General features: G+C 32.6%; 1 protein-coding gene across 2 annotated transcripts; it reads right to left on the bottom strand.

The window, feature by feature from the left end:
• Positions 1 to 4,155: 4,155 nt before the first annotated feature.
• On the bottom strand, positions 4,156 to 12,238 carry LOC119633340. Of its 2 annotated transcripts, none has more exons than XM_038026848.1 (5): positions 11,752 to 12,238; positions 10,445 to 10,892; positions 8,361 to 8,476; positions 7,767 to 8,288; positions 4,156 to 4,856 (listed from the first exon to the last, which is right to left on the bottom strand). In XM_038026848.1, the coding sequence occupies exons 1-5, from the start codon at positions 12,175 to 12,177 to the stop codon at positions 4,638 to 4,640; spliced, it is 1,731 nt and encodes a 576-aa protein (XP_037882776.1). In that variant the 5' UTR covers positions 12,178 to 12,238; the 3' UTR covers positions 4,156 to 4,637. The 2 variants fall into 2 exon arrangements, with proteins under 2 accessions (XP_037882776.1, XP_037882775.1); XM_038026847.1 differs by lacking the exon at positions 4,156 to 4,856 and adding an exon at positions 6,957 to 7,443.
• Between the last annotated feature and the right edge of the window lie 1,576 nt (positions 12,239 to 13,814).

Raw genomic sequence — 13,814 nt, 5'->3', positions numbered from 1 at the left:
TCTATCAATTCAACTTTCCTGGATATGCGAGCTTTGCCTATGTCGTCACTGAATTAAATTTTTATCATTAAATCTTTGTGTGATAGATAAATTAAATGAAATATGTTCGCTATTTAACCATTGAGAAGCTTTCTCACATTCGCAACGGCTTAGGCTTCTAACTTGCTCCATATTGACTGTGGGTGTGCCTCTGCGTACATGTTTTTTTTTCCTTTTTGTTGTTTTGTGGTTACCTACTTTATAGTAGTATGTAGTATTTAATAATACTTAGCGTAAAATTTATTTTTAAAAGTCGAACGAATTCATCATATTTTTACATAAATTTGATGGCAAAAAAATTTTGAAAACGGACCAAATCATTACAAGAATGCGTCTACAGCTCTGCTTTCTGGAATTTTGGTTTTTACTTATGAACAGCGGTAAACGCATGGTGAAAATTTCCTCGGCCATCCAGCAAAAATGGAAACCACGCAAATTCAACATTGGAGAGTACGAAATTTTAATATTTTATTTATGTTACGATAAAGCGGTAGGTTATGTTGCTTGTTTTGAGCACTAAATGACATTAAACTATAGACAAGGCAGTCAGTCATATTTAATTATTCCCATGATTCTCATAAGAAGCGTAAATACACGTGATCCGATTACGGTTAAGCAACTAAGAAACGGATGGAATTGATTGAATCGCTTCCGTTATTCACACCGATCATCCATTTACACTAACTTGTACGTAAGCATGACAAATATTCCGCAAGCCCAATAATAAATGTCTCCTGCCTTAGTAGTCTGAAAGCGTACAATTTCTGCATGAATATAAATACATATATTTAAAATTTATATATATATATATATATATCAAATTAAATTTGGAAAATTCGTTGAAAAAGGGAAAACCATGGCGATAATAGCAAGCGAATGTCTTCACAAAAATTATTGTATTTGAAAACAAAAATATATATATGTAAAGAAAATATGAAAAAAAATTCCAGCTTTGACAAATGTGGTCTTTGGTTTTGTGCCATTATGTTTATCAACGACACAAGCAGCGAATGAGAATAAGAATAACCAAAAAAATTCGGTTACATGGTGTTAAATGCAAATGGCAACCTTTTCCTGTGAAGGGGTCTTATGCTTTTTGTTGTTCAACGGTTTACAACAGTAGTCTTGTGCTTATTTTTCATACGGAATGCAGGAGGGGGTTACTCTTTAGATTTATGCAATTCTGTGTCTTATCGAAATACAAAAACGAGGCTGAAATTTCTTTTCTTTTCCCTTTGTTTTCATTTCATCTTCTTTTTTCTAGTTTCTTTCCCTCGAGAGTTCTGGCTAGGCTTCTTGTACAACATTTATTTTAATATTTTCCTTTTCGCACTTAATTTTCAGGTTCTGCTTTTTTATCTGCTCCTACTTAAAATATATAGTTTTATTTATGCCCATCTTTTGCAGTATATGATGGTATATTAAATATTTCCTTGTGTTAGTAACCATAGCCACAGTATCCATCTTTAATATATACTGGTATAATAAATATTTTTTTCTGTTCTGAGCTTTGAAAACTTATTCGTAATTAACGTAACGCTCGAAGACATTACATTGCCCGAACGTGTACAAAGTTTATTTTGATCCTGATGAGAAAAAGTAGACAAGTCCAGCATTGAAAATATCCCTGTAGGGCATATATAATTTTTTCAACTTTTACTCTCCTCTTTCTTTTTTTTTCTAATTTTTGTATTTCTTGATATTTTCTAGCAAATTACCCACAAAAAAAGACGCAAATTCAGCAACAGCGCCAAATTGATTTTAAATTGCATTTTGCTGATTTTATTTTTTCATTTTTTTACTTTTTTTTCTTTCTTTATCTTTCTCTCTCTCGCATGTTTTCTACAGTTTTTTGGCTTGCTTTTCTCCCCCCCGTATTAGAAGTTCAATGCAGTTTTCTTAGTAAATTGGGCACATTTTATGCACATCACATACTGAAAAGTCTTTCTGTCCTTGCATATGAAATATTGCTGGCTTCCTAACTAGTTGGCTTTATGATTAGATAGATATACGATGACGGTAGCGATAATGTTATAATGTGTTCAATACTATTGCAAAAGTTACTGCAAGTGAAGATATTAATTGATAATTAATTGCTGAGAAATGTTGCGGAAAAAAGAACTTGATGCGCACACATGTTCGACTTTGAACGCTTAACGCTTAATAAGCACAAAGAAGTAAACGATATCAATTATTTGTATATACAAACAAGCGCATGCATGTGGTATTCACGGTAGCCAAGAACGCCGCGAATACATATATTTACGAAACCCGTCATGTACATATGGAAAACGGAATTCATAATTTTAAAGGCATGTGTGGAAATATCGATTCAACAATATGTTGGTAGCATAACTAAACTTAAAGTGCATCTTTAAACTGTTTAAGCAGAAACAGTTCGTCTTAGGATTGAAGAGGAAAAATTCGATCTAATTGAAGCAATGCAAGAGTACTTGCCTTATGGATACAGCCACAATATGATGTAACATCAATTGTAAACCCGAGGAAATGGTATTTGATTCAAATAATGCTAATCGATCCTAACTCCAAACGGGTCACTAGGTTTTATAACGAGTTATACCGCGGCGAGTCTCAGAGTTTCACAGTCAGAAACGAATCCCATAGCAAGAACAGGAAGTTCTGTATCGTCTAAATTCCTTTACTTATGCCAACTAGCTATATATAAACATAAAACATTATACACAGTTCATATATATATGTATATATGTATATATATATATATATGTATACCCTACACCACCTGTAGTACAAGGATATATTAAGTTTGATAGACTCACCTTTTATTATACCGATCGATTCAGAATCATTTTCAGAATCAATCTAAGCTTATTTATCCGTCTGCCTGCTATGCTTTCTTTGGTTCAACCTACAGGCCACCATTTCCGAGATACTCTGACAACATTTGGCGAACACTACTCAAAATGTTTCGGATTGGATCACTTTTTCGACCATTTCCCTTATAATGCCTTATTTTGAAAAGCTGACATAAGGGTTTCTGTGGGGTGGAGTAGGATATTTAAAGGTGTGCCGTGTCATACTGTAGTGCTAGAAAACTATAGTCAGCTATAATCGAATCTTTTATATATATATACCGCCTTTATCCTAAAAACGACTACCAAAAAGGGGAATTTTTCATTCCATAATATTGATCATTTCAATTTTTTTAGAAGAGAGTGGACATTTTTAGGGTATGCTAATTGTAGTGTAGCACTGTAGCCGCCCTTTGCCCTTTGATCGATTTACAAACCTGCGTACAAAAACCCCTCACGTTTCTGTCAAATTTGAAGGCAATGGTTCCATTTTTAAGCTTAAAAAATTATTTACAACATACATTACACATACATAGTAATTCATCATTCATAATTCATAATTCATCACTCATAAAACGCGTCTTCCCAAATGTTGGGTCAAGACGCGGGATTTCGTTCTACACCGTGCGGTGGTCCAACTAAGGTTAAATGGTTTTAAGCAACAAACACGTCAACAAACTCAAAGGCAAATCTTCTGGCTCCAATGGTTAAATAGATTCTAAAATGCTTTCCTGCAGAACGAATATCGTGTCTAAAAATTTGTAACGAAAAATCCGGACTCATTGTTTAAATCAGTTTGATTTTTCATGCATCCGACGTTGAACACTTCGAGAGAGACGATTTAATTCATTTAAAATTAAAGTAAAAAATGCACGAAAGAAGTTGAAAGCCGTCCTTTAAACATATTCCAAAAAAAATAAAAAAAAAAAAATACTGAACCAACTCTGTAGGCGGTTAGAAGATAAACAATTTTAAGTTTACTTAACAATTCCGGATTTTTTGTACACAGTGAGTGCGTCTTTCATTTTCATAAGAAATTAAAGTCAATTTTCATATTTTTAACAAAAATATATATATATATATATATTTTTTTTTTTTTATTGATTGTATTTATATATTGTATAGAACTAACTGTTGGTAAACTAATTAAAAAAATTCTTTAAAGCCTAGTAACGATATTGAAAGTGAGGATCCGAGCCATAAACAATACAATTGCAAGGAAAACCTATAACAAAAAATAAAATCAAAAAGAGTACAAAATCCAAAAATAAAACAATAATTGCGATTCTCATGGACAATTTTTTTATAAAACATAATTAAACTTTATTTCAAAATATAATTTATTTAGCAAACAGCAAACTTTATAGGGAAAAAATTTCTCTCTCTATGCACAGATAAAAATGTACAGAATTCGAATCAAACAATTATATATATATATATATAGATGCGTAGGAAAAAAAAAAACGGAAATTTAATTGCCAAAAACAGAAGAACGTGTCCAAACAACTTGTCCTACATTATTTAAAACAACTATTTTGTGAACACAATACAGTGCAAATAGGGGTTGATTTGGGTTGATTTTGGGTGTTGGTGGGGAATAAAAATTTCAAAAAGCAAAAAAACACGAAAAAAAAAATAGAGCTATAAAAAAAATATTGATTTTCAGAAATAATGAATTTTAGAACTAAATGAATTTCCATTAAAGTGCATAAATAATGAGTTATTAAAGAACAAAAAAAAAAAAAAAAAAAAAAAAAAATTACAATATCAATCATAGCGCTCTGATGCCAACACCCAGTAAACAAAATTGAAACATTTCAACTTGCCTCTTGGTTTGCATTGTAAGTGTTCTTTAATATACTGACAAGGGCACTGAAATTGACCGCAATGACGTCCCGGCTCCAATGGCGTTATGTCCACTAAGCCACGCAATGCTTCCATACCCCAACGCGAGGCATAACGTAAATACAGCTGCACTCCACGTTCCTGAAATGTTTTCGTGTTTTGTTTGATAAAATAAATTATTTAATTATACGCAAATTATTTAAAAAAAACGAAAAAAAAAAAAAAACAGAGAAAAACAGTAACATCGAAAAATTATTACTATGAATGATAATTGTTATTGAAATGCTGAGAGATGCTTTAAATTGCATGTTTCTATTTGTTGTTAAGTCGAAATGATTTTGAAAGCCAAGATACGCTCACTACTGTTATTATCTTCTTTTCACAAAACAGGCAGAATACTTAAGTACGTTTTCAAATATGTTACGAGAATGATTACACTTAGTATAAAAGTAATTTTAAAAATTATTTATTAATCCGTATTTACGATACTCACCACTCATTGCTTAATACATAAAAGATTAGATAGTTGTTCGAAAAATATAACTAAATAAAAGAGTGTAAAATAAAAAGGATAAAGTAAAATATAAATAATAAAATAAATCAAGACAGAAACTAAACTTGAAACGCGGAAAAATGTTGTAATTATAACGAACGTTTAATGCTTTCTAGTGAATGGCAACCTTTGAAAGACAACGTACGATATACGGATAGACAATGCTTCAGATTACATTGTAACACATTTTGTACCCCTAAGGATAAATACAAACTGAGAATTCATTTCCACAAACGTACAAATTGAAAGGTAGAGTTGCTACCTTGTCTCCATGTAAGATTTCTTTTCTTATTTATGGCCGCGTCCCTAAGCGAGTTTTTGAACTTGAAAGGGAGAAATTTACGACACAATTTAAAATTCTGAGCAAAGCTTTGAAAATCCACTGTATTACGAAGGAGAAAAATTATTCTTCTTTAACAACTGCTTGTGAATCCTCAGATTGATTTATTTGTGCTCATGATTTCATCTATGTGGTAAGTAAATACAGTTCGAATTTGTAATATTCTTCGTCTGAAGCTTCAAGTTAAACACTTCGCATTGGTTGAGAAAATACTTTAGATGGATAACCTGACTAATGTACTCCTATCTCGTTCTTGGATTTGATAAACTATAGACGTCTTGACAAAAATAACAACTCAGTGTACGCCGGTTCATATCTCGGCGCGGTAGAATTTGCTGTGGTCGTAGCTACAATGAGTGGTCAGTCGGTAAATGCATTACATTTATCGATTGGGCACTCATCCATCAGGCTGTGGTCTCCATCTCCATACCTGTTTCTTTCGTTCTCTTTCCTCATTTCTTTCTGCCTGTCACTAGGTTACGGGAATAGTGTCGTTCCCTGAACAAATAGTCAGTAAAAAAAAAATGATATCATTGCAGGATCAATAGCAAAATCCTAGTTATCCACGATAACTAGGTGCTTCTATAGGGTGCCCTTGAAAACTTTTATTATAAAAAGCTAAATTTAATTAGCAAAATTATTTTACTATAATGGATTCGTCAAGTTTTTTATTAAAACTCAGAAAGACAGCGGAGATGGTTCACATAACGGTTTGCCACAACGACACATAATGTCCGACTACCTACGCGTATCGTTAGAGTCCTATTTGCATATAAGAACAAAGTTATTTTTACTTCCTTTTATTCTTTTCTTTAATGGTAACGTGAGAAAGGAATCCCTGGCGGACAAACAACGATGGGGGATATCGCAAAAGTCTTCCAAACCCAAGTATGACTACTTTATTGCTCAAGATTATTTAAAGTCGTCAGTTATTGCGTTGGTTTGTGTATCGCATTCATATTGAAACTTGATCCTTTGAAGTCGGTTAAGGCTAGACAGATCGAGTCCACATCACGAGTCTCGGCTGGCAGACGGACACTTAGGCTAACAAAAAAAACATTGAATTGCTAGCGAAAATCATTTCTCTCAACGGGATGTTAGCCTAATAAACATTCCATTGTTTAGTGGTGAGCAAAAAAAATAAAAAATAAAATAATAAACTTTAAAAAGAGAGAAATAATAAAACAAAAAAGTTGGAGAAACAATTAAGATTAAAAACAAAATATTAAGAAACACATAGAATAACAAAAAGTAAAACGGAGAATATACAAAAAGAAAAAAAAATTATATTAAATACATACAAGAAGTTTACCTAATGAGAGCAAATAATTTGTCAAAGTTTACAACATATCTTTTAAGCATATATTTTTGTGTAAATGTGAATATATGCGTTCTTTGCATTATCTTTTCGTTATAGAAAATTTCACAAATTTTTTTCACACTTAAAGTTAGACATTATAAAGATTAACATTAAATAAAAAGAGATGTAAACAAAAAAAAAAAAAAACAAAAAAATTATATAACTCATTTCTGTTATTGCTGTTGTTCTTGTTGTTGTGATGTGTACATTAACCTTATTATTATTGTCGTTTATTGTCTTAGATTTATAGCCAACATCCTAAGCAATTAATGCCGCAACATTGTTTACGTTGTAAATGTAATTTAATTTTATTGCGCAATACTTCCTCCTCGTATTGACAGGGACAAATGGACGATTGTAAATGCCGTGGTGTTTCGTGTACGCCAGCCTCTTGTACCGTCCAGTCTAGACGGCGTCGTAGAAAATCTTTACCCCAACGTTGCAAATAACTGAGATACAATTCTTGAGCGACGGCCTAAGAAAATTTTTTTGTGAATTTCTTTAAATGATTAAAGCCAGTGAGTGAATAGTGGTAAAGTTATTTTTAATGTGTGACATGTTTGAAGGCAAATTTTTATTTTTCTTCTTTTTAGTTTAATTTACAAAAAAAAAAATCACACACATGCATCACTTATCTGTGTGTTTTCGTGTGTGTGTGTGTGTGTGTGTGCGTGTGTATAAGAGTAAATTAATTTTGCTTTACTGATACTAATGGTGATTAAGTTAATAACAAATGATTTTTTTTTATGTGTTGAATATTTCTTTCCGAAATGAGAAATAAATGAATAAAAGTTTTACCTGTTTGCGTGATAAACGCACGGGATTACTGCCCTGTATAACGATATCGTTCAAATCAATATCCAATTTTGCCTCCCAGCCAGCTTTAATTGCTTCGCCACCGTTCTGTTCAGTTTGTTCGAGAAATTCATTCAAAAAATTCACACATTGCGCTGAGTCAAAGTACAAAAAACACAAATTGACTTTGTGACATGAGATACGACCACGATCATCCAAAATCAATAGGATTTTATGCTTAATCAATTGTTTATTGACACGTGCCAAGCATTTCTCCAAACCTCTGGCCAAACGCAACTTAATCCACATACATAGGAAAATGGCAGCTGCATTTAGGAACAACCATCCGACACCCAGAGAGAATAAAGCTACTCCTTGCAAACCCGAAAACAACAAAGTCAAAAGAACGGTGAATGCAAACAGAATCCAACAAACTAAAATACGTTTATAGCAAATGTTGTAAACAGTAAAACGGTAATCATTTACTAGAGTCTCCATTGCGTGCACATACTCTTCCACAGTAAGCTGTAAGACGAGAAATGCGAGACATGAATTTAAAAAAGCAATGGAGAACACTTTAATTAACATGTCACCTACCGTTAAGCCCTGAGCCATGAGTTCTTCAGGCACTAATTCAGGCCGAAATACCGCCGGTGTTATCCAAGGCCATTTAGTATTGGCAGGTAATAAAGTAACAATAATATCTCCATTGGCTAAAAAATCAAATCAAATTGTATAATAAAAACAATATTTAATTCCAAGACGTATTTTTGAGCATTAACAGGTAGATGGGTCAACCTGTTTTCTTAGTTATGAAAATATTAATTAAAATGTTCATTCAAGTTCCCCAAGTTCTCATCGGTTATACTACAACTAATTGGTTGTTGATGAAATTTTTGCAAAATTTACGATCATCTACAATTTTATTGCACCTTTTCAGCTGTAGGTGATCTAGGTGTCGAATGAATTGATTTGAATATCCAAAGAGAGTTTTTTTGTAAGCTAACCCAACAAAAATAGGCAACAAACTCGACAGGTGGTATGAACTGCCGCATAAAAACAATACGGGTAGAGGCAGTAACAGTACGAGAATACGCAGAGCGTAGTGGACAACGGCACCAGAAGAGGCAGCGAAAGTGGAACACAATAGGAGATTAGCAAAGGCACAAAAAAAATATGTACAGAGTCGTGGAGAACAACATGAGCAAAAGTGAAAGAGCAGCAACACAGGCAGCGGTGTAGTTGCAGGCACGGACGATAGTATGCACGGATGAAAACAGACACCGTAAAGAGACACGACTCCGATAGTCTGCACCTCTGAAGAAGGATAGCTACTTGGAAAGATAGAACGGATAGAGGCGTCTGCAGCGAAACTAACAGTGAACGGCGGGCAGAGGGATTATTAAAGACAAAGCGATATCTAAACAGACACACTGTAGAGGTTCGAAAGATTGTATAGGCGATTCTAAATTGGGCACTTCTGCTGTCAATCAAAGAATGCAAAGGTATTCATCAGATATTTAATCTGAAGGTTTGTCAGTGCCGTCTGATCCATTAAACCATCAATTGGCCTACAACAACTAAAATAGTTTATATTTGTCATAAACTGCAGTTTTTAAAAAACCTTGGGAAGGGAACGCGCTTTCTTTTTATGTTACGTCCAAGCTTTTTCTTCTTTGCGGATAGCAAATGAGTAGAGATAACCAAAAAGACTATTGGGCTTCGCTGCAAATTGTAGGAGAACTGGAAATGCTCTTGGGTAAATTCTAATCTCATCTACAAATATTTCATTTTGAAGGAACGTTAGACATAGAGATGCTTTTTTCGGGCATTTTCCTGCCAGTCGAATCCCTACTCGAATCGAATGTAAATCACTGAATAAAGGCAGAAATAATTGAAAGGAACAATATCTGATGAATACGGAATGGAAAGTGGTTAATTCGAATAGGGTCGAATTCCACGCTGTTAACATTCTCTGAACAAGTTTTGTTGTATTAATCAAGGTGAAAAATCAACCTATAATGCCTATTCACATATAGCAGAATTGGTTCATAATTTATTATCAATAGCGGTTGGTTGTAGCGTACTTTACATCCAATTGATTCTCTCAAATCCTAATTTTTTATTCCCTTCAGCCTATATCCTGATTATTCAGGCTTATGTTCGTAATGCATCCGATGGTCATCATCAATATTATCATTCAAGTGAGATAGGCAAAGGAAAACTCCCGCTCGACGCATTTAAACGCCCCCGAAATTGTATGGTATGCACTTCATTCGGTATTTCCACATGGCGAAGTCAAGTTACTTGAATACTCATAGATAGAAAACCAACTCCTTCTTCTAAAGATAGCAATGAGACTTTCTGCATAAATCTATTTCATCCATTTTATCTACATCTTTGTAGCCTTTGATGAGATTAAAGCAAACAGTAATAGCATCAAATTAAAAAGCTAGAATAAGACCACCCGCGGTGCAATTTTCTTTTCTTAAAGTCTGTGCATCAAAAACCTTTTACTTTCAACGAAAACGACAAAATTCGCATAAATTATCTTTGCTACTTAGAGATTCCTTTTATAGAAAGCCTATACTCGGTTTACATGTACGGTCCCTTCGAGTAACAACAAAATTGAAGTTGCTCATATTTTCATTGACAGGCTGTTGAGGTAGTAAGCTACTTACCAAATCCCTCTCGTATACGTCCCGTAGACAATTCAATTGTACGCATTGGTGGTTGAGATTCCACGGGTAACGTAACATGCCTTGACGGGCTATTGTTACTGTGGCTATTATTGATTGTAGCAACAACAGCTGTAGATGAAGTTGTTCCATTGTTGCTGAGATGTGGTAATTGATTATGTTGTTGTTGTTGTTGTTGTTGCTGTTGTTGTAACTGCTTGGGACTATTGGAAATGCTGTTATTGTTGTTATTGCTATTAGTGATGCCGTGTGAGGACACTATAGCTGCACTAGCTGCCTTTGTAGGTGTTTTTGGTTTTTGATTGTGATGCTGTTGTTGTTGGTGTTGTGAATTTGGTTGTTGCGTTTTACCGGATGCATTTAAGTTAACATGTATGCTTTCGGTAGGTAAAACAGCTGGAGCCGTTTGTGTCGCGGTTGGTAGGTAAGGCTGTGCAAAGAATTTTAGTTTTATTTTTTCTTTTCTTCTTCACTTAAATGTAAAACAGATTTTCTTCTTATATACTTATTGATTTTCTCTTTTCTTCTTTAATAACTGTTCACCATGAACTAGTTGTCTGCCAAGCAGCTTATAATTTTCTAGTTCAAGCTTAGGTTATAGACCTAATTTTTAAGAACAGTAATATTCTTATTCGCTTTAAAACGCATAATAAATTATGTTAAAGAAAAAAACAAAAAAATCAATAATGATATGTTTTGTTTGATTGGAATCCACAATCAAATCTCAGCTTTACAGCTAAATTAATAATAATAATAATAATAATGTAAACAAAAAAAAAAACATTTTATAAATTTGTTTATTAAAATCTAAAGCGCATTTCAAGTATCTTTTTAAGCGCATTATCAAGTTCATTATAAATGCGTCTATTAACGCAAATAGCATGTCCGTCAAGTCTGTAGGTAATCAGTTAAAAATTTCAATCACTAGAATAATCAACTTTAAGCCATGACTCAAAGCAGTTGGCAATAGAACAGCGTTTAACAACAAACTTTTATTTATGAAACCCTAAGAAACTGGATAAATGAATGTAGAAAAAAGAATTGAAATAAAATGACACTGAATGCTAAATAAAATATTTACGATCGAAACGTGTTAGGTATTTATAATAATAATAAAAAAAAAAAAAGTTTTACTAAAAAAGAGACAAAGATAAAGAGCGGGAGGTAGAGGGCAAAAGAAGAGCAAAAGAAAGAGTAATTACTGTACGCGCACTCAGACTCAGTTCGTTATATACGATAAGTTTTCAATAATTCTCTTATGGATTTTGATTTGTTAAGATCTCTCTTACCTGTATTGTTGCGGTCGAGTTGATTTCTGTATTACTCTGAGAGTTTAAGTTGGTAGGAATGTCTCCGACAACATCTGGCTTTACCTTGACTGCAGTTTGGCGTTTCGAAGCGATTGGTGGTGGTATTGGTGATGGCGTTTGTAACCTGTTTGTAGTTTCAGACTCTCGCGTATTCTGATCGCTATTATCGTTACTGTTGTTATTATAATTAACCGTTTTATTTTCACCGCTAACCGAAACGTCTGTATTGGCATTGACGTCGTCATCAAATTTAACCCAATTTTCTTTACTTAAAGATTTTGCGGCAATATTTTGTGGCAACAACGAATCTACGCGATCCCCGGAAGAAAGCGAATCCGTAACATCTTGCAACGGATGTTGAGTGATATTTGTGTTCATAGCACGATCACTGGGATTTAAAGACATTTTTTAAATAATTTTATTAAATTTATTTATTTTTTTTGGTTTTTTACAAATTATATGAAATGCTTTTCATAAAATTTTAAAGAATTTTTTTTGTAATTTTTATATTTAATAATTTTCTCTTTTAAATTATTTCTCTAAATGATTTTTGCATATTATATAACTAAACATTCTTGATTATGTTTAAAACTTTTTCATTTTTTATATGATTTATTTTTATTATCATTATTTCATTTTTGTTTTTTGCTTTTTTTTTTTTTCTTCTTTTTTAAACGTTTTTTTAATATGTTTCTTAGCTTAAAAGTGTCGTAGAGCAACTGAATTGCTCGGGTTTTTTTAAGTCACACCCAGGCGCTAACCAACCAGCCAGCCAGTTTGTTGCACTATCTGATTACCTAACTAACCTAAGCTTTGTGGCCGAGAGCGTTACATATACACAAAACGGCTTTATAACCACAAAAAAAAAAAAAAAAAAAAACAAAATAATGCACATAAACAGATAATACACAATCGGCATACTCTCATATACAACACAAACATAAAAATTTTCTCACTACCTAAGGTCTATCTATACTTTGCATATCCCCTCAATATACGTTTGCATGAATTTCATTCATATGTTAAGCGTATCGAATGAAGCCCCTTCATTCGTCTCATCGACGATGCGTTTTCTTTACTCTCGTTAACATTTATAATATTTATCTTTCTCCATATCCATCCATGTTAATAAACATAGTGAGAGTAGAAAAAAATCCAAACAATATATATATATATGTGACTCACGAAATTGGTAGCTTTGTAGTTTTAAGTGTCAGTTAAAAATCGAAATAAAAACAAAAAAAAAAAAATCTTTTATTTGCTGTTTTGATTACATATCGCAGGTCTCTATATATATTTATTTACTTAACTCATTTATCTGTATGTTATTTAAACTGCTACGGTATATAATTTAAAATTATTGCGATCCATTTCATCTATATTAATGATCTTATAATCAATTTCCTACATCTTTTGTAATGCAATGTAATATTTCTTAAACGTCATAGACTTGGAAAAATAATTTAACTGATATTTAATAACAATATAAGCCTTATGCCAAATGAAGTTTAAAGATGACATAAGGAAACGATGCAATAAACTTTGAAAAATAATTCATTTGAGGTGCTTTTCATCTTAGAATATATATATATATATATATGCCTCGATCAGTAGTTTTCATTCAAAGCGGCCAGTGAAGATTGCAAGTTTTTCTTATAATGCAAATAAGTTTTTAATTAATATATGATATAATCGTAAGAGAGAAAAGTAATATTTGGTAAGGCGTGGAAAAATGTCCTTTTTCGCGGATGTGTAATAAGGATAAGAAAATAGACGAATATGGATTATCAACTTTCCATTTCTTTTCAACAAAAATTCTTCAACAATGCCCTTAAACTTATAATAATTCTTTACGTTTATTATGTCCTTTCGCTTCCTGTATATATGACGTCACAGTCGTTTACACGATATGGCGAAACACATTTGCTTGAGGGTAAAACGATTATGAAAAATGATTTTGCAGTATGTTCAATTTTTTGGCAAGTGCTTTAAATTCGTTGCATTTTTGGTTTTTTATTTCTCTTTTATTTACTCTCAATCTC

This window comes from Glossina fuscipes, unplaced genomic scaffold, assembly GCF_014805625.2.
Source record: "Glossina fuscipes isolate IAEA_lab_2018 unplaced genomic scaffold, Yale_Gfus_2 2, whole genome shotgun sequence".
In the NCBI taxonomy this organism is placed as follows: domain Eukaryota; kingdom Metazoa; phylum Arthropoda; class Insecta; order Diptera; family Glossinidae; genus Glossina; species Glossina fuscipes.
Note: the sequence above shows the minus strand (reverse complement) of the source record. Positions and strands in the feature narration are given on the sequence as shown.

What these genes read in the sequence shown, in the direction of transcription:
- LOC119633340 (XM_038026847.1), bottom strand. Translation starts at nt 12,177, where the DNA reads ATGTCTTTAAATCCCAGTGATCGTGCTATGAACACAAATATCACTCAA. An exon ending in ACGTATACGAGAGGGATTTG is followed by an intron (nt 8,477 to 10,444) that starts GTAAGTAGCTTA and finishes TTGATTTTTTAG; the next exon opens with CCAATGGAGATATTATTGTT. An exon ending in TGCGTTTATCACGCAAACAG is followed by an intron (nt 7,444 to 7,766) that starts GTAAAACTTTTA and finishes AAATTTTCTTAG; the next exon opens with GCCGTCGCTCAAGAATTGTA.